Below are 21,016 nucleotides of genomic sequence, written 5' to 3' on the forward strand. Positions count from 1 at the left end.
AGGGCACATATCTTGGCATTATTACTGTGAGGGGGCATGTGATGTACACATGTGTGTAATGTATGTAGTGCAGTATGTGATGATCACACACTGCACTACATACATTACACACATGTATACATCACATACTGCGCTGTCACCTTCTTCTGCAGGTCTACCTTGATGTCTGGTCTTCAGGATTCAGTCAGATCCTCCACCACCATGCTTGCGCCGTGTGCCCGACACCACCAGGAGCTGGCCCCTTTTCCTTTCATCCCCCTGCCGGCTTCTCCTACAGCAGGGCGCTCTATCGCTCCAGTGCCCGCCCAATCTTACCCATCAAGGGCGTAGCTAGAAATGACTCGGCCGCATAGCAAAAAAAATTATGGGCCCCCCCTCCTGGATCTCCCACCCCCACATTCCTATCGGACCTCCCACCCCTTCCAGAGCTCCCACCCCAACATCCCCACACCCCTCCCTAGATCCCCCTCAATGTCATTCACAGATCCCCCCCCTCAGTGTCATCCACAGATCCCCCCCCCCTCAGTGTCATCCACAGATCCCCCCCCTCAGTGTCATCCACAGATCCCCCCCCTCAGTGTCATCCACAGATCCCCCCCCCTCAGTGTCATCCACAGATCCCCCCCCCCCTCAGTGTCATCCACAGATCCCCCCCCCCCTCAGTGTCATCCACAGATCCCCCCCCCCTCAGTGTCATCCACAGATCCCCCCCCTCAGTGTCATCCACAGTTCCCCCCCTCAGTGTCATCCACAGATCCCCCCCTCAGTGTCATCCACAGATCCCCCCCCTCAGTGTCATCCACAGATCCCCCCCCTCAGTGTCATCCACAGATCCCTCCCCCCCTCAGTATCATCCACAGATCCCTCCCCCCCTCAGTATCATCCACAGATCCCCCCCCTCAGTATCATCCACAGATCCCTCCCCCCTCAGTGTCATCCACAGATCCCTCCCCCCTCAGTGTCATCCACAGATCCCTCCCCCCTCAGTGTCATCCACAGATCCCCCTCCCTCAGTGTTATCCACAGATATCCCCCCCCACCCAGAGCTGCTTCCTAGCTAATTTATTCACTGCACTTGCCTCTGTGAAATTAAAGAGAAGCGCCGTAATCTCGTACAGGCGCACTGGCAGAGGCCAGGAAGACGGTGCATGCGCACTTTGATGCCTCTGCCAGTGCGCCTGTGCGAGATTATGGTGCTTCTCTTCAATTTCACAGAGGCAAGTGCAGTGAATAAATTAGCTAGGAGGCGGCGCTGGGCGGGGAGATTGCAGGCACAGGCAGCATCGCTTTGCTGCCTGTGCCGTTCGCAGCGCGCCCTGCGCTGATAAAGTCCGGTCACTGCGCGGGCCGGGGCCGCATGACACGGCTTCGCGGCCCGCATATGGCCCGCGGGCCGTAGGTTGGGCATCACTGGATTACATAATGGCGGGACTACAGAGTAAAGACACCCCCATGCTTTCTTTGGTGTTTACAGAGCTCAGAACACTTCAAAGTCAGTAGTGATTGCTTTGTGCAGACCTTTGGTTCACTGGTTATACCGAGGACACCCTACTCATGCGGGCAGGAACCTAGGGTAGCCGTTACGTGTTAGTCTTTGTATGTCTTATATGTAATACATGCAGCACTTTGTACTTATTTGGGTACCCAGGAGCTGGTTCCTCCCCTCCTAAGCATAAGCCGAGGACGGCTTAACTCGAAGTAAGGGGGAATGTAACCCCCCAGAGTTGTGTTACTAAACATTACTAAGTTTACATTATATCCTCACAACTGTGCATTATAAATCATGTTAAATGTATATTGCTGTAATTTCCATGTTCACCAGCAGGTTGCAGCAATGTAACATAGTACATAAGGCCGAAAAAAGACATTTGTCCATCCAGTTCGGCCTGTTATCCTGCAAGTTGATCCAGAGGAAGGCAAAAAAACCATGTGAGGTAGAAGCCAATTTTCCTCACTTTAGGGGAATAAAAAATTCCTTCCCGACTCCAATCAGGCAATCAGAATATCTCCCTGGATCAACGACCCCTCTCTAGTAGCTATATCCTGTAATATTATTACACTCCAGAAATACATCCAGGCCCCTCTTGAATTCCTTTATTGTACTCACCATCACCACCTCCTCAGGCAAGGACTTAGGTTCAGTTTAGTATATCTAGGCTGGAATAGTTCATTCCAGCTTAGCTCCCCCTCTGTGAGCATAGTGGGCTGTGCCCATATCGTGCAGCATGGGGAGAGAAGGAAGTTAGAGTATAGCCCACCCCCTGCTGCTAGGGGTAGGGTGTGTGTGTGTTAGGAGCTCCCAGATATAGGGAACCAAACCAGGATCTTGTCTCGGCTGAGATATTGATCAAATTCCCAGCCTGAGCCCTGCAGCCTCGGCTGGATGAAACAGCAGACAACCTCCAGTTCCAGGAAGAAAGCATACCCTGAGAAGATAACTGTGAGTAAAGTCCAGAGACCCAGGAGAAGCCATATTCCTCCTCAGCTAGTCAGTCCCCATACAGCAGAAGATAGAAAGTGCAGAAGCCAAATTCCTGCCACAGTATAGAGCTACAGAGCAGACGTCCTTTCCTGCAAGCTCCAGGTTGATAGAGCAGAAGATAAATTCCTGCCAGCCATTGCCAATACCTGCTGGGACCTAGGACTAAAGCTGTATCTTGCTTGGATGAAAGTTACAATCAGTAAAGACAAGTATGAACTTTACCAAAGGTCAATTTCTGCTGCAAAATCCCTCTATTACTCCTACTAGCACTATACTCAATTTATTGCAAGTGAGCCAGTATCCAGGAGTCCAGCCGTACCCAGGTAGGAGACACCGTTGACACAATTACTACTACCATACAGAGACATTACACCACTCTGGCATTCCTAAACAGGGACGTGCGTTATAACACCTTAAAGGGTTTCTATCACTTCGTTTCACCTATTTAGCTTTCAGACACTAGCGATCCGCTAGTGTCTGCTTTATCTAACCATCCTAATATAAGAGCTTATTGTCCTGCCGTTTAGCTAAAAAAATAACTTATATAGATATGCAAATGAGCCTCTAGGTGCTATGGGGGCGTCATTAGCACCTAGAGGCTCCGTCTACCTTAACAAACTGCCGCCGCCCAGCGCGTCCCTCCAACCCGCCCATCTCCAGCTGAAGCGATCCTCTCCGTGCGCGTCTCTGTTCTGCGCATGCGCAGTGAATGTCTGATCGCTTCCCTGCTCAGACATCTCCACTGCGCCTGTTCCTCGGAGCACTATGACGTCATCGGCGCAGGCGCAGTGGAGATGTCTGAGCAGGGAAGCGATCAGATATTCACTGCGCATGCGCAGAATACGAGGAGCATCGCATTCCGGAGGAGATGGGCGGGCTGGAGGGACGCGCTGGGCGGCGGCAGTTTGTTAAGGTAGACGGAGCCTCTAGGTGCTAATCACGCCCCCATAGCACCTAGAGGCTCATTTGCATATCTATATAAGTTATTTTTTTAGCTAAACGGCAGGACAATAAGCTCTTATATTAGGATGGTTAGATAAAGCAGACACTAGCGGATCGCTAGTGTCTGAAAGCTAAATAGGTGAAACGAAGTGATAGAAACCCTTTAACCACTTCAGCCCCCAGTGCTTAAACACCCTTAATGACCAGGCCACTTTTTACACTTCTGACCTACACTACTTTCACCGTTTATTGCTCGGTCATGCAACTTACCACCCAAATGAATTTTACCTACTTTTCTTCTCACTAATAGAGCTTTCATTTGGTGGTATTTCATTGCTGCTGACATTTTTACTTTTTTTGTTATTAATCGAAATTTAACGATTTTTTGCAAAAAAATGACATTTTTCACTTTCAGTTGTAAAATTTTGCAAAAAAAAACAACATCCATATATAAATTTTTCTCTAAATTTATTGTTCTACATGTCTTTGATAAAAAAAAAAATGTTTGGGTAAAAAAAAAAAATGGTTTGGGTAAAAGTTACAGCGTTTACAAACTATGGTACAAAAATGTGAATTTCCACTTTTTGAAGCAGCTCTGACTTTCTGAGCACTGTCATGTTTCCTGAGGTTCTACAATGGCCAGACAGTACAAACACCCCACAAATGACCCCATTTCGGAAAGTAGACACCCTAAGGTATTCGCTGATGGGCATAGTGAGTTCATAGAACTTTTTATTTTTTGTCACAAGTTAGCGGAAAATTATGATTATTTTTTTTTTTCTTACAAAGTCTCATATTCCACTAACTTGTGACAAAAAATAAAAAGTTCTATGAACTCACTATGCCCATCAGCGAATACCTTGGGGTGTCTTCTTTCCAAAATGGGGTCACTTGTGGGGTAGTTATACTGCCCTGGCATTCTAGGGGCCCTAATGTGTGGTAAGTAGTTTGAAATCAAAATCTGTAAAAAATGGCAGGTGCTATCCGAAAGGTGCTCTTTGGAATGTGGGCCCCTTTGCCCACCTAGGCTGCAAAAAAGTTTCACACATGTGGTATTGCCATACTCAGGAGAAGTTGGGCAATGTGTTTTGGGGTGTCATTTTACATATACCCATGCTGGGTGAGAGAAATATCTCGGCAAAAGACAACTTTTCCCATTTTTTTATACAAAGTTGGCATTTGACAAAGATATTTATCTCACCCAGCATGGGTATATGTAAAATGACACCCCAAAACACATTGCCCAACTTCTCTTGAGTACGGCAATACCACATGTGTGACACTTTTTTGCAGCCTAGATGCGCAAAGGGGCCCAAATTCCTTTTATGAGGGCATTTTTAGACATTTGGATCCCAGACTTCTTCTCACGCTTTAGGGCCCCTAAAATTCCAGGGCAGTATAAATACCCCACATGTGACCCCATTTTGGAAAGAAGACACCCCAAGGTATTCAATGAGGGGCATGGCGAGTTCATAGATTTTTTTTTTTTTTGGCACAAGTTAGCGGAAATTGATTTTTTTTTTCTCACAAAGTCTCCCTTTTCCGCTAACTTGGGACAAAAATTTAAATCTTTCATGGACTCAATATGCCCCTCACGGAATACCTTGGGGTGTCTTCTTTCCAAAATGGGGTCACATGTGGGGTATTTATACTGCCCTGGCATTTTAGGGGCCCTAAAGCGTGAGAAGAAGTCTGGAATATAAATGTCTAAAAAAAATTACGCATTTGGATTCCGTGAGGGGTATGGTGAGTTCATGTGAGATTTTCTTTTTTGACACAAGTTAGTGGAATATGAGACTTTGTAAGAAAAAAAGAAACAAAAAAAAACTATTTCCGCTAACTTGGGCCAAAAAAATGTCTGAATGGAGCATTACAGGGGGGTGATCAATGACAGGGGGGTGATCAGGGAGTCTATATGGGGTGATCACCTACCTGTCATTGATCACCCCCCTGTAAGGCTCCATTCAGATGTCCGTATGTGTTTTGCGGATCCGATCCATGTATCCGTGGATCCGTAAAAAACATACGGACCTCTGAATAGAGCCTTACAGGGGGGTGAGCAATGACAGGGGGGTGATCAATGACAGGGGGGTGATCAGGGAGTCTATATGGGGTGATCACCCCCTTGTAAGGCTCCATTCAGATGTCCGTATGTGTTTTGCGGATCCGATCCGTGGATCCGTAAAAAACATACAGACGTCTGAATAGAGCCTTACAGGGGGGTGAGCAATGACAGGGGGGTGATCAGGGAGTCTATATGGGGTGATCACCCCCCTGTCATTGATCACCCCCCTGTAAGGCTCCATTCAGATGTCCGTATGTGTTTTGCGGATCCGATCCATGTATCCGTGGATACGCAAAAAACATACGGACCTCTGAATAGAGCCTTACAGGGGGGTGAGCAATGACAGGGGGGTGATCAATGACAGGAGGGTGATCAGGGAGTCTATATGGGGTGATCACCCCCCTGTCATTGATCACCTCCCTGTAAGGCTCCATTCAGATGTCCATATGTGTTTTGCGGATCCGATCCATGTATCCGTGGATCCGTAAAAAACATATGGACCTCTGAATAGAGCCTTACAGGGGGGTGAGCAATGACAGGGGGGTGATCAATGACAGGGGGGTGATCAGGGAGTCTATATGGGGTGATCACCCCCCTGTAAGGCTCCATTCATATGTCCATATGTGTTTTGCGGATCCGATCCATGTATCCGTGGATCCGTAAAAAACATGTGGACCTCTGAATAGAGCCTTACAGGGGGGTGAGCAATGACAGGGGGGTGATCAATGACAGGGGGGTGATCAGGGAGTCTATATGGGGTGATCACCCCCCTGTCATTGATCACCTCCCTGTAAGGCTCCATTCAGATGTCCGTATGTGTTTTGCGGATCCGATCCATGTATCCGTAAAAAACATATGGACCTCTGAATAGAGCCTTACAGGGGGGTGAGCAATGACAGGGGGGTGATCAATGAGAGGGGGGTGATCAGGGAGTCTATATGGGGTGAATAAGGGGTTAATAAGTGACAGAGGGGGTGTAGTGTAGTGTGGTGCTTGGTGCTACTTATTACTGAGCTGCCTGTGTCCTCTGGTGGTCGATCCAAGCAAAAGGGACCACCAGAGGACCAGGTAGCAGGTGTATTAGACGTTGTTATCAAAACAGTGTCTAATATACCTTTTAGGGGTTAAAAAAATCTCCAGCCTGCCAGCGAACGATCGCCGCTGGCAGGCTGGAGATCCACTCGCTTACCTTCCGATCCTGTGAACGCGCGCGCCTGTGTGTGCGCGTTCACAGGAAATCTCGCGTCTCGCGAGATGACGCATATATGCGTGACTCTGCGCAGGGCTGCCGCCTCCGGAACGCGATCCTGCGTTAGGCGGTCCGGAGGCGGTTAAAGGGCTCTGTGACAGTACCCTGCGCACGCTGCAATTGGTGTAACGAACAAAACTATAGACTATCATACCCATATTCTGACCCACTGCATAATTTGGCGTCTGTGTAACCATACCACGGTCCTGCTCATTGCAATTCTACAGAAAGAGACTTTGGGAAGATAGAGAGTAAAAAGTACTACAATCCCCACCCTGCCCTATATCTATACTGTGACGGTCACGTACACTGCACACAGGGGGGAGGATAGTGACCACTGCGCTTCACCATCACCCCTGGCCCTGCCTACTTGCCTCGCAAGTCCTAATGACAGGGGACAACTAGACGGCAGTCCCTAACTTAGGATACGTGCTGGGAAGACAGACAAGACAAATAACGGAACGTGAACGGACCGGGTCAATACCTAGAGAGCTACGCAGTACTAAGGAATGAGCAGAGAATAGTCAGGAAAAGCCGAGGTCAAATACCAGGAGAGAAACGAAGTACAACAGGAGTCTGCAAAGAATCGTCAGGTGTAAGCAGGTGTAGGTGTAACGGCAACGCCCCCTATTGCTCCTAGAGGCTCATTTGCATATAGTACATCATTTTTCTCAGCAATGCGGGCACATATGAACATGGGACCAACATAGATGCCTTCAGCTGCCAAGTGCACATGTAACAGGTCAGCCAGTGACATAGGTACAAAACAGATGCCCTATAAGGCTAATACAGACTTTGCTGCTGTGCGAGGGATATTGCTACAATGCCCTTCACACTTAGATACAGCCACTACTGCAAGAGTATTATTGCCAGCCTTAGATTCTGGTGAGAAGGCGTGTGAGAGTGTGTGCTGCTGCCTCGAGACACCATCCCCTTAAATTGTACACTACCAAAAAGAAAAATGTACTAAGAACTGATCTCTAAGGGAGAACAGAACAGACATTTTCAGAAGGTTGAGGACCATAAAAAGGACAATGCAGTGACTCAGTTAGTAAAGGTAAAGCATGCTTATGGCTTAGGACTTTACTGCCTGTGGTTCAGGTTAATTGCTTTTGGCTCCCACCCCATTTCTTAGATGGACTGGCCATCTGATCTAGGACTGCACCCTCCAGTTGGGCATTGCAGATTTATGAGAAACGGATTCACTCATGTGGTCAATTATTAAAACTGCATAGTGTTTGTAGAGAAAGACTTAGAGGGTATTATCATTCTGACCCCTATACACAGCCTTTGGGAAAAAAAGCCCACCTTGTGATATACCTCAGAACTGTGCCCTCTATTGATATTTGTACTGTGCCACTCATCATCCTCAGTAAAGATACTGTTATTCATGTGCTGTTAATCCATCATCCGCCGGCCCCTGCACTTGTCTTCCAGCCTTGCACCCTGCCAACCATCTGCCATTAAGGGAACCCAAGTCACCACCAGACAGGAGCGCCCAAGCCCAGGGTTTCCCCCGAGGGGAGCAAAGGGTACGCCCCTCCATCCACTGCAGCCACATTTAAATTGAGTGCTGGAGTAGGACTGACCACTGTGAAGACTACGGCCCCCACTCATTGCCACGGTCATCCTCTCTGAATCTCCAGCGCCTAATACAGGGGACTGTCCCATCTTAAAATGGGTAGGAAAGCATTTCCATGCATTGCATACTCTACTGCTGGAAGTTGGCAAGTATGGTTTTTGTCCTCATTGGGGTTCACAATTTAGTTTCTCTGACACGCACACCGATTTCATGGGAAATCAATTAACCTGTCGTTATGACGAGGTGCACGAAAATCTGTACAGAAAAAACAAACGTAATGCACATCATTCATTAGAGTACCTGCACATGGGTGCGGGTTTAGAAATGGAATCTCCACATGGATTTTTAGTGCGGTTTTTGGTGTGGATTGCAAAGGGCAAAATTTGCACGCAAAAGAAAAATTAAAAAAAAAAAAATCGGAAAGCAATTGAGATGCTGAGACTTTCTAAATCTGCAAGGCAGGTCAATTTCCGCATGAAAAAAAAAAAGTGTACATGAGATTTGCTGGTGCTGTATTAGGTGTATTAATAAAGTTTAACATTTTAAATATATACACATACAAACATTCTACTACGTTTGTATGTGTATATATTTAAAATGTTAAACTTTATTAATGCACCTAAAAAATTGAACGAGAGTGAATACCTATGCAAAATAATATTCACAATAAGGGTTATCCCTTGTATAGGTATAAATGCCACAATTGGCACTAATTCCGGTCAGAGTGTACTCCCACCCCATCACTTTATGCGGGGTACATAGAGGAGGTAACTCTGCCAAAATTTAGCTTGCAAGGTGATAAACCCCTATCAATTGTAGAGCATGCACCAATTCAATGACTTGATGCATCCACAAATAAAGAAAGGACCGAGCACAGGGCAGACAAAACTACTTACAAGGAGAGGAGTGGGCAGAAATGCTTAATACAGCGTTCAACAAAAGCGTTGGTACACGCTCACACCGCGTAGCCTCTAAATTCGCCCCCAAATCCTCTTTTTTTTTTTATTGATTTTTCAAACAGAAAACAAGGGGTAACAAGGTACCAAGGTAGAGGCACGCAGGCCTGTCTAGATACAAAGAAGAGTACATTGCAATTTCGCTAGAGATACAGTGTAGGTTTAAATTACACATTCTAGACACCAAAGAGCATTACATTATCAGGTGCAGTGGAATTATGGAGGAGAAAGAAAGAAAAGCATGTTAATAGACTAGATCAACACAACTTAGGATGAGGACCTACATTCGTGCTGACATAAGTAAGGGCATACCCCCAATCAGAACATAGTTTACCGGGGGGGAGAAGGTCTATTCTTTGTGTATGTTTGTCTGACCCTCGGGAATAATTCTCGTCTCCCTTAACGGCCGAGGTAGAAGGCGATCTGGAGGGTAGTCGGCTAGTGTAGAGGTTAATCCCCTGAGTCGTATAATGAGGTGTCATTAGATAGGAGTCCAGTTTACTTTTGAGAGTTTCTGAATGTTGACCAAGGGAGCCACTTCTTGAGAAAGGTGTCATGAGATCTCATTTCCCATGAGGAAAGTTCTTCAAACCTATGAATTTGGTCCATTTTTTGGATCCAGTCGTCTATGGTTGGGATGTGGGGTTGTAGCCAGTGCTTGGGGAGGAAAAGGCGCGCGGCTATTAGCATTTGGGCAAATACGTATGGCGGTTTTGCCGCATGTTCAGATAGAGGGAGAGATAGGAGAGCTAACTGCGGGGAGGTTGGAATAGAGGTCCCACAAATCTTGTTTGAATAAGTAAAAATCTCTGTCCACCATTTATGAATGGGAGGGCAGGTCCACCATATGTGGAAGAAAGTTCCCTTTTCCCCATGGCACCTCCAGCAGACGCCCGAAGCAGAGTTAGAGTACAATGATGTCTTATCAGGCGTATTGTACCATCTAGTGAGGATTTTGTAGCTATTCTCTTGAATTCGTACGCAGCGGGAGGCCCCATGGGGAGAACTCAGGAGACCGGAGAGACTGTTGAACGGGACCACAATATTGAGATCTTTTTCCCAACCACTAACAAATGATGGTTTGGCCAGCATAGGTGGCGAGCGGAGTTTGCTATAAATCAACGAGATGAGTTTCCTGGGGGTGGAGTTGGAAGAGATGATCGACTCAAACCACACTATGGGGCGATACAAGTCCCCTATATTTATGTGCTGTTTCAAATAAGCTCTAAGGTACACTATAGTGAAGATATCGCATGAGTGAGGGTTTAGAAGAGCGTTCGTTGATTGGTAGTCCATCCAATCTCCCGAGGGGAGTGCCAGGGTATTTACGTGTAGTAATGAGGACTTGAGCCCTTGGGGAGTCGCAGATCTTATGGGGGAGGGAGCTGTATCAATAATGTCTTTCACTGTCAGAAGGGGGGAGGGAAATGGGATAGAGCAATGCGAGGACGAAAACCATTTCCAGGCCTCTAATGTGGCTTTTATTATTGGGTAATGGGAAAATTGTCCTGGGATAACCATTTGGGAACCTAGGAGCAGAGCCCTGGGGGGTTTCTTTAAGATATCCATCTCAGTTTCCACTAAGAGAGAGTGAGGGGAGGGCCGCAGCCAGGCCACCACTCGGGTAAGGAGGATAGCTCTGCCATAGGTTTCGGGGTTTGGTAAGCCGATCCCTCCTGCATGTCTAGGCCTAGTAAGCAGGGAAAACGACAGTCTCGCTTTTTTGCTATTCCAGATAAAAGTTCTGAACTTTTTGGTGATTTGCTCGTAGTATTGTTTGGGAACCGTGATAGGTAATACCTGTTGTAGGTAGGTTAGTCGAGGAAGGATTAGGGATGCAAGGAGATTCTTGCGGCCGAACCAGGAAAGAGTTGGATTGGATTGTGCCAGCTTGTCTATGGCCTCAAAAATAGATTTTCTAAGGGGGATATAGTTAAGAGAAAAGAGGTTGTGTATGTTGGGACTGAGTTTGACCCCTAAGTATGCAATAGTGGGTGAAGACCAGTTAAAGGGCGAGTCTACCATCAACTGGTTCTTTGTAGATTGGGGAACCCCCATGCAAAGGACTAGGGATTTGTCTGCATTGATTTTGAAGTCTGAAGCTAAGCTGAAACTATTTAGATGGGTTTGAATTCGTGGTAGGGAGGCTTTAGGGTTAGTCGTCATCATAAGGACATCGTCTGCAAATGCTGCCACCTTCTGTTCCCTGCCTCCCAAACATAGACCTGAAATCTCCTCATCTCGTCTTATATTGGCAAGAAGGGGCTCTAGTGCCAAGATAAATAGAAGAGGTGAGAGGGGACAGCCTTGTCTTGTCCCATTGCTTATCGAGAAAGGGGCAGATAAGCTTCCATTAACTTGTACCCTAGCTGACGCCTGCTCATACATGGCAAAAGTTGCCTGTACAAAGGGAGCAGGAAGGCCAAATCTCTGTAGAGTATGTTTAAGGTATTGCCAGTTTACCCTATCAAAAGCTTTCTCCGCGTCAGTACTAAGGAGAAGTAGAGGGGAAGAAAGTCTTTTAGCATGGCAGAGGATATTAATCACTCTGGAAGTGTTGTCTTTGCCTTCTCTGGCACGGATAAAGCCAATCTGATCCCCATGTATGAGGAGGGGGAGAAGAACAGCTAGTCTGTTGGCTAACATCTTTGCTAGGAGTTTAAGGTCTATGTTTAGGAGGGATATGGGCCTGTAGTTGGAACAGTGTTTGGGGTCTTTCCCTTCTTTTGGTATAAGGGAGATATGCGCCATGGTCATGTCTCTAGAAAGTGGGCAACCTTGCAGCGACTGGTTACAGACCCTCAAGAGATGGGGGAGGAGGAGTTTCTGAAAGGCTTTATAATATGAGAGTGGAAGCCCGTCTGGACCGGGGCTCTTTCCTGTTGGCATTTGTAGCATAGCGTTCTTGAGTTCCAAGATGGTAAAAGGGGCTTCCAGTTTTAGTTTCTGGTCTGGGGAAAGATAAGGCACTTTGGATGAGTCTAAGAAGCTTCCTATAACAGATGCTCTCTTGTCAGTGGATTCAGTGGGGGAAAGGTTGTAGAGGTTGTTATAGTAGTCCCGGAATTGTGCAGCGATCTAAATAATAGAAAAAATCGATTTACCACCCGGTAAAGATAACTGATGGACATAGTTAGAAGACCTCCTTCCCTTAATCCTACTCATCAGAAATTTAGTGGCCTTATCTCCGTGGGCAAAGAATTTATGTTGCATGCTCATAAAATACTTAGCTGCTTTTGATGATAGGAGAGATTTGAGTTTCGCTCTATATTCAGAAAGTTCTTTTAGCTGGGAGTTAATGAGGGATGATTTGTGGCAAGACTCAAGGTTCTGTATTTTTTTGAGGACTTCATCCATAGCCTTTTCTTGCGATTTCTTTTTAAAGGACCCAATATTAATAAAGTGACCCCTAATAACCGATTTATGGGCGTCCCACAGGGTGTTAATAGAGATTTCCGTGCTTTCATTCAGTGAGAAATAGTCCGCTAGATGTTTGGAAACTTGATCTACCAAATCTTGGGAACCCAATAGGGTCTCATTTAACCGCCAGTTAAAACATGTAGGGTTTTTAGCTGGAGCTAGTATCTTAATAAATATAGGGGAGTGGTCTGACAAGTGAATGGAGCCTATCGATGCTATGCTACAAAGGTGGAGATGTTCTTTAGAGATGAACAGGTAGTCCAGCCGGTGATATGTGCCGTGAGCTGGAGAATAGAAGGTGTAGTCAAGGGTATTGGGGTGAAGGGAACGCCAGGAATCAACCAGATGGAGATCCCATATGTTTTTCCTGATGAATTTAAGGGATTTGCTAGAGTGGGATGATCTGTGCGAAGATATATCAAGTTGAGGGAATAGGGCCACATTTAAATCTCCCATTATCACAATCCCTTCTTTAAAAGGGTTGACAATTGGGACTATGTTAGCTATCCACTGGGACTGATTGGAATTAGGACCATATATGTTAATAAAGGTGTAAACTTGTTGGCCAATGGAGCCCTTATTCAACATAAACCTTCCCTCTGGGTCAAGAACTTGATCGGTGAGTTTAAATGGGATCTTTCTGTGAAAACCTATGCTAACCCCACATGATGCAGAGGAGTTGCCCCCACAATGATACCAGTCAGAGTAGTAAGAAAACTGCATGTTGGGGTAGCGATTGAACCGATAATGTGTCTCTTGGAGGAACACCACTTCAGCCTTGGCTTTCCTTAGAATGGCAAAGACTTGACTCCTTTTGGAGGGGGAGTGAAAGCCCTTGACATTGTAAGAAGCAATGTGTAAATCAGCCATACGGTGAGGTGTAGGAGGAGTTAACTCCAAGCCGATGATGTCTCCTCCAAGAGAGTAAAAGGGTGCCGTGCGTTCTCATCTCCAGGTGTACATGCAGGATCGAGATGCAGCAAAGATCACGTGTAGCGGATAGGAGTGTCTCGTACCTTGGGGAAAAAACAGGGTAAGAATATGGAACAGAACATAATAAAACAAACAAAAAGGAACTAAGCATATATGCATATGCTACATACATATGGGGGAAATGTGGTCTTATGACCGAAAAAGAGGTCGTATAACACCTCAGCTAGTGCCAGTAAATTATCAGGGGGAATGAATCTACCTGGGAAGTTAAACAGAAACATATACTTATACGTTAAATTACCAGACAAGACTTTCAAGAAACTACTCAGGAGAGAAAAGGAAAATAGTAAGGCAATACAATAGTCCCAATCATGTAGAGAAGAATAACTGTAGTTTGGACTACTGGTCCTGGGAGAGGCTTCTAGGAGTGAACTGTAATCCTCTTTTCCTGGATCTGGAGGACTTTGGAGTGTGTAGGACCTCAAAAGGGACTATTTTAGGAAGTTCTGGAAGATCACTCAGGTCCTGGTAAAGCTCCCTGTTCTCGATTGGCAGGGGGTCGATGTTCAAGATGTCATAAGTAGCATACAGGTCTGTGAAGGATGTGATGAAAACTTTTTTACCAGCAAAGGAGAATGAAAGTCCAAATGGGTATGACCAGCGGTATAAGACTTTATTAGACCGGAGCCAATCAGTCAGAGGCTTCAGTGCTCGGCGTTTCTTCAGGGTAGATGGGGCCAAGTCTTGGTAGATTTCAAGTTTAGAGTCCTCGTAAGATAAATCTGGCTGTTACGGGCTGCTTCCAAAATGGCGGACTTGATCGGAAAATTTAGGAACTTGCAGATGACATCCCTGGGTGGGTCAGAAGGCTTGGGTTTCGGACGAAGGGCCCTATGTGCCCGTTCAATGACCACTTCTTGTGGGAAGTCAGGCCCCAGCAGTGAGCTGCAGATAGCAAGGACAGTTGCCGGAATGTCCCCTGGTAGTACCGCTTCTGGTATCCCGCGGAACCTTAAGTTATTGCGGCGCCCTCTGTTTTCCTGGTCCTCGATCGCATTGTGAAGCCCATTCAAGTAAGTAGAGCATCGGGATAGGGCATCTGACACTGCGGTCTGGTGGTTTAGGGACGCTGATTGGTGTGACTCCAAGGCCTCAACCCGATCCCCGATGTGTCTTACCTCTTGTCTAAACGCAGAAATTTCTGTAAGTATGGGTTCCATAACCCTGCTCAGGGCTCCGTCTAGATATTTTCTGGTTAGGGGAAGGTCAGAACTGATCTGTGAGTCCTCCGTTTCGCTTTCCCCTTCCGAGAGGACCGGAGCGCGCTTCTGCGCTTTGGCTTGTGGAGTCGGCGCCATCTTGGCTTCTCTCTGCGCGACTGTTGCAGCTGCCTTTTTGAGGAATTTCTCCATGTTTCTAGGGGGAATTTGGCTTTTAGAGGTGGTGGAGTGGTCACCTTGCTTTGGGTTACCGATTTTGACCATTCTCGCCCAAAGGTGCTGCTGGTAGCTGGCGTTATAAGCGAACCTCTTGGAAGAACAGTGAACTATGCGGCCATCTCCGTCTGGCGCTAGCTCCGCCCCCCCCAAATCCTCCTTTTAACTCCCCTAGTAATGTCGCCCTCACACAGATGATGCAGTGCCCGGGACGGCACAGCGCCCTACACCTAGCAGCTACAGTCTGTATATGCCTATGTATCGCCCATTATATGCTCAACGCGTTTCTTTAGGGTAAATCATCAGGAGCTGAGGGCTTAGACAGACAACACTGACAAACAAACAAACAGCGCTGCCCCTCTCACATGTGAAACATTGGATATGTCGGCAGATAAGAACCATTTGGCCCATCTAGTCTGCCCAATATACTGAATACTATGAATAGCCCCTGGCCCTATCTTATATGAAGGATGGCCTTATGCCTATCCCATGCATGCTTAAACTCCTGACTGTATTTGCAGCTGCCACTTCTGCAGGAAGGCTATTCCATGCATCCACTACTCTCTCAGTAATGTAATACTTCCTGATATTACTTTTAAACCTTTGCCCCTCTAATTTAAAACTATGTCCTCTTGTAGCAGTTTTTCTTCTTTTAAATATTCTCTCCTCTTTTACCTTGTTGATTCCCTTTATGTATTTAAAAGTTTCTATCATATCCCCTCTGTCTCGTCTTTCTTCCAAGCTATACATGTTAAGGTCCTTTAATCTTTCCTGGTAAGTTTTATCCTGCAATCCATGTACCAGTTTAGTAGCTCTTCTCTGAACTCTCTCCAAAGTATCAATATCTGGAGATATGGTCTCCAGTACTGAGCACAATACTCCAAATGAGGTCTCACTAGTGCTCTGTAGAGCGGCATGAGCACCTCCCTCTTTCTACTGGTAATTCCTCTCCCTATACACCCAAGCATTCTGCTAGCATCTCCTGCTGCTCTATGACATGGTCTGCCTACCTTTAAGTCTTCTGAAATAATGACCCCTAAATCCCTTTCCTCAGATACTGAGGTTAGGACTGGATCACTGATTTTATATTCTGCTCTTGGGTTTTTACGTCCCAGGTGCATTATCTTGGAGGCGGCAACGTCGGCGCTAGGATGGCCGTGACGCGGGCGCCGAGAACAGCTGATTAAGTCACCTAGGCCACTCCTATCAAAGGCGGAGCTCATCCCCCAGACAGCCAATCACGGAGCTAGACATGCGGTTACCATAGTAAACTGCCACCCCTATGCCAGCCGCCCACTCCAGGAACGAACCATAGCTAGTGTCAAAACACGGTTTGTAACGCAGCAAGGTGGGCACCAGATGCTGACTGTAAATTCACTACAAGTGAATAAGGATGAAGTACATGATGTGGATGCATCACGTCATTGAATTGGTGGATGCTCTACAATTGATAGGGGTTTATCACCTTGCAAGCTAAATTTTGGCAGAGTTACCTCCTCTATGTACCCCGCCTAAAGTGATAGGGGTGGGGGTACACTCTGAGCGGAATTGGTGCCAATTGTGGCATTTATACCTATACAAGGGATAACCCTTATTGTGGATATTATTTTGCATAGGTATTCACTCTCGTTCAATTTTTTAGGTGTATTAATAAAGTTTAACATTTTAAATATATACACATACAAACGTTCTACTGTTCAGTGATCAGTGTTTTGAGGTGAACGTAATCCAATCATATCTCAATCAGTGAATTACTGTATTAGGGCTCAATCACACGACCGCTGTCTGCCGGTGCCCGTATTGTGGCCCGCAAACAGCAGGACTGCAATATACAGGCACCTGACGTTTGTGCACCGCATCACGGATGTGGATCCATTTACTTGAACAGGGGTGTAGCTAAAGGCCCTGGTGCAAGAGTTCAACTTGGGCCCCCCTTCCCTCAGTGCTCTGTGGCAAGGGAGCACATAGTCTTCATGCTGCCTGAGGCAAAAATTGAAACAGCACACCCCCCCCATGCCAAATTTTTGGCCTAACCCCTTCTCTCCAGCCAGAGGTGTAACTTGACCAGCAAGCACTTTTTATAATAATGGTGTTTTCTTATGTGGCACAAGGGTCTTTGGGCCCCTCAGGCTCCTGGGCCCGGTAGCGACTGCTACCTCTGCACCCCCTATAGCTACGCCCCTGTACTTGAATGGGTCTGCAAGTACCCAGCACTACGGAGTGCCTACATTGTTTTCTGTCTATGCCTCAAGACCGCAAAAAAATAGAACGTGTCCTATTTTTTTGCGGTGCGGACGGATCACTGACCTATTCAAGTTGAATGGGCCTAAATCTGTCTGCGGCAACCGCATGGATGGTGCCCGTGCGTTAGGGACAGAAAACTGCGGTCCCCAATGCCGGCAGACATTCGTGTGCATGAGGCCTAATACTGCTTTACATCTTTTGAAGCTTGTACAGGGAAAATATTTAGGTGACTGCAGCTTCTCTAGGCTGGCAAGGAGCCGGACCTGCGGCGGGCAGCTCATTGCTGTGACGGCTCCAGTCTGAAAAGAGTTCTTCCTGATAAAATTACTTTAGAACTTTATTTTTCAATGTGACTTTTTAAAAATATTTTTTTTAATAATATATATATATATATATATATATATATATATATATATATATATAAAAAGGAAAGATAGCGGCGGCACTGGAGACAAGCAGTGTGGGTGCTATGTCCAGGGATATTGCTGCTTACCCCAGATGAACAAAAGCGAAGAAAGGACAGCACTCCAAGTAAAAAATATACTGGTCTTTAATCACCCATGCAGATGGCAACGTTTCAGCTCAAACAAGAGCCTTTTTGAAAAAGGCTCTTGTTTGAGCTGAAACGTTGCCATCTGCATGGGTGATTAAAGACCAGTATATTTTTTACTTGGAGTGTTGTCCTTTCTTCGTTTTTATATATATATATATATATATATATATATATATATATATATATATATTTTGCATCTTATTGCAGTTTATCTGGGATCTGTCAACATGATGAAGTCAACATTTGCTATCTGTACACTTTGGGTAGTTTGGCCACACAGACTACTTCATTTCAAGCACTGCAGTTATGAGGAAAACTTTTCACAAACTAGATGAATAAATATGATGCCTATTTGCTCCATTGTTGGTTGTGACAAGAACGGCGTCACCATAGAAATGTAGTTGCTAATGGTAACCAATCAGATTCCAGCTTTCATTTCTCAAAGGTCCTTTACAAAATGTAAGCCACCACATGATTGGTTGCTATGTATCCCTTGCTCTACTTTTGAGCAGTGTTTACAACTCTACCCATCTCCCCTCCAGTCTGTATATAGGGGCACCCTGACTCTGGAACATGACTATAAAGACTGTATCATTATTTACCTACACTACTGGCAAATTTCCCGGAGTTAAGATGGCGGCCCTGGAGAGGCGCGTACTGTCCCATACGTCCTTCACTCTCTAACGGTCAGCCTTACGTCACATGTCCCGTCTCGCTGAAGAAAGTCAGGATTACCCAAGATTCCAAGCGGCTAGAAGGCAGAGTTTTTATAGGCGTTTATCTCAGGGGGGCGTGGCTTACGTTCCCGCTGCGCTGCCCGGCGACTGCACAGGTGTAGGTAGGGTCCGGGCAGGGGGCGGAGCCAGCGCGGCTCATATACCTACAGTCTGTGTTACCCCCGAGTGTCCTCACAACCGCTGCAAGACCAGGTACCGTACACACGAGCAGGACACACTAACGCACGACTGTATATACAGTTACAGTGCCCCAGAGCACAGGCAGACACCATGTATGACAATATAGCTTTAGAATCAATAAAATTGTTGCACTTTGCTATGATTTCATGACTTAACGACCTTTAGTTCCATCTGTGCTTCAGAAAGCTGGGTGACAACCAATATGGCTGCCATTACAGTGCTCATAAGTGTTGTCACCCAGCTTTCCCAGGGTCCTGAGTGCCTGGCGTGGCCGGTAATGCCGTGGCCTGGGATCCGCAGATGCATTGTTGTATAACTAATCAGACGTGCCGTTCAGGAGCCTGGGAAAGATGTGCCCCTGTTGGTTGTGCCGACCAAACGTCTCTCTAAAGCTGTGATCCCAACCTATGGCTGGCTAACGATTGCAGTACTACTACCCCCAGCATGCACTGTCCTCTGCGATGCACTTTTTGGACACATAGTAGAGAATGGAGCCATATTCTGATGTCTATGTCCCTGCAGCTCCTCCTCCGCTCAGAAAACCTGTGAGTTCTTCCTTTTCCATCTGGCGTCATGCAGACCACGGACTTGGGAAGCAAAGAGACGGGAAAGATCTGGCACAGGAAGCCGACGCCGGCCGCGAACGATGGGTAAGTGCACCTGCTGAGCCATGTCCGTGCAGCGCTCCCAGCAATGACCTCTCTATTTAGGGACACGTCCCTGCTGAGGTCAGTGGCTGCAGGCGGCGTCCGTGACCCTGTCCATGCAGGAGGTGGGGGGGGGCTGGAAGTGTTGGGTGGACAGCGCTCTTAAAGGGGTTGTCCGAGCTTTTACTATTGATGACGTATCCTTAGGATAGGTCATCAATATCAGATCGGCGGGGGATGACACCTGGGACCCCCGCCGAACAGCTATATGAGGAGACTGCGCGCGTTCTATAATCGGAATACCTCTCTTATATTTCATTAAAGACGCCTGTCCCCTCTCCTGACGGGTCTGTTTTAGTAACTACATTCATTCCTCGTGTAATAACAATCTATTTGTAAGACTCGATGTGTCATTCCTGTATTATTCCTTCTAGAAGTTTATGAAAGAATTGCTAGCAGTCCTCAATAATGGTCCATGTGTTCCAGTTGACGCCGGCAGCACTGATTGGATAGTGTCAGACTGCAGGAACACGCCACCATCTGGTAACTCCCACCTGGACCTTTTTGTTGCAAACCTCTTGTAGTTCATGATTGACTTATAGCATGAATAATAGAGGAATGCCACAACACCGAGTCTTAACAATAGATGCTCCAGAATTGTTGTTATACGGGGAACGCAAAATAGTCACTAAAACAAACATTTCAGGAGAGGCGACAGCTCTCGGCCTGGGGGTGTCATTTTGGGAAGACCCACACCCCACATGGCCGGATATGTGGAGAGGAGCATACTTATTTGCTCCCAGCCGCTGGGTTCCAGCTCCTTTGTTCCCAGCGTCTCAACATCTAGATGGATAAGCCAGGCCGGCGACCGTCTCCCCTTGTCACATTCATTGTTCATGTGATGCATGGGTGGCAGGTCCGCTCTGCTGCCGCAGTGTCAAACTGGATGCTTAGAATCCTGTAGCCGAGCGAGGAACCAGAAACCATGGGTGGGGAGCAGATAAGTACGTTTCCCACTGCAGGTCCGACCACATGGCTGGAGTCTGCCTTAAAGGGGTTCTGCAGATTTCTTCTCGGGACCCCCGCCGATCAGCTGTTTGAGAAGGCAGTAGCGCCGCGGCCTTCTCGCTGTTTACCGCAGGCCCAGTGACGTCACGACTAGTATCAATGGCCTGGGCGGGGCTAGGCTCCATTCAAGTGAACAGGGCTTAGCCCCGCCCAGGCCATTGATACTAGTCGTGATGTCACTGGGCCTGAGGGAAATCGAGAGTAAACCGCAGCGCTCCTGGAGCGCCGCTGCCTTCTCAAACAGCTGATCGGCAGGGGTCCCGGGTGTCGGACCCCCGCCAATCAGATGCTGATGATCTATCCAGAGGATAGATCATCCATTAAAAAAAAAACCTGCAGAACCCCTTTAAAGGCACCCTGAAGATGAAGAACACCTTTAAGTCTTGGTTTTAGTTGCTATACGACATCATCGGGGTATGCTTACAGCAGATTTATTGTGGAAATTTCTACAATTTAGTGATTCACCTGAGTGGGGCTTACAGAAATCCATGCGCATGCTATAGAAAGCTCTGCAGGTGTGAC

The 21,016-nt window shown here is 46.8% G+C and overlaps 1 protein-coding gene across 1 annotated transcript in view; it reads left to right on the top strand.

Annotated features, from left to right (window-relative positions):
* Window positions 1–18,658: 18,658 nt before the first annotated feature.
* TBC1D31 (TBC1 domain family member 31) overlaps window positions 18,659–21,016 on the top strand; it is a 42,826-nt gene continuing 40,468 nt past the window's right edge. Inside the window, exons 1-2 of the mRNA XM_040433010.1 lie at window positions 18,659–18,791; window positions 19,302–19,429. Of these exons, the coding sequence (XP_040288944.1) occupies window positions 19,353–19,429 (77 nt within the window). The 5' untranslated portion in view covers window positions 18,659–18,791; window positions 19,302–19,352. The remainder of the gene's footprint in view (window positions 18,792–19,301; window positions 19,430–21,016) is intronic.

The sequence above is a fragment of the Bufo bufo genome, chromosome 5 (genome assembly GCF_905171765.1).
Source record: "Bufo bufo chromosome 5, aBufBuf1.1, whole genome shotgun sequence".
NCBI lineage: Eukaryota > Metazoa > Chordata > Amphibia > Anura > Bufonidae > Bufo > Bufo bufo.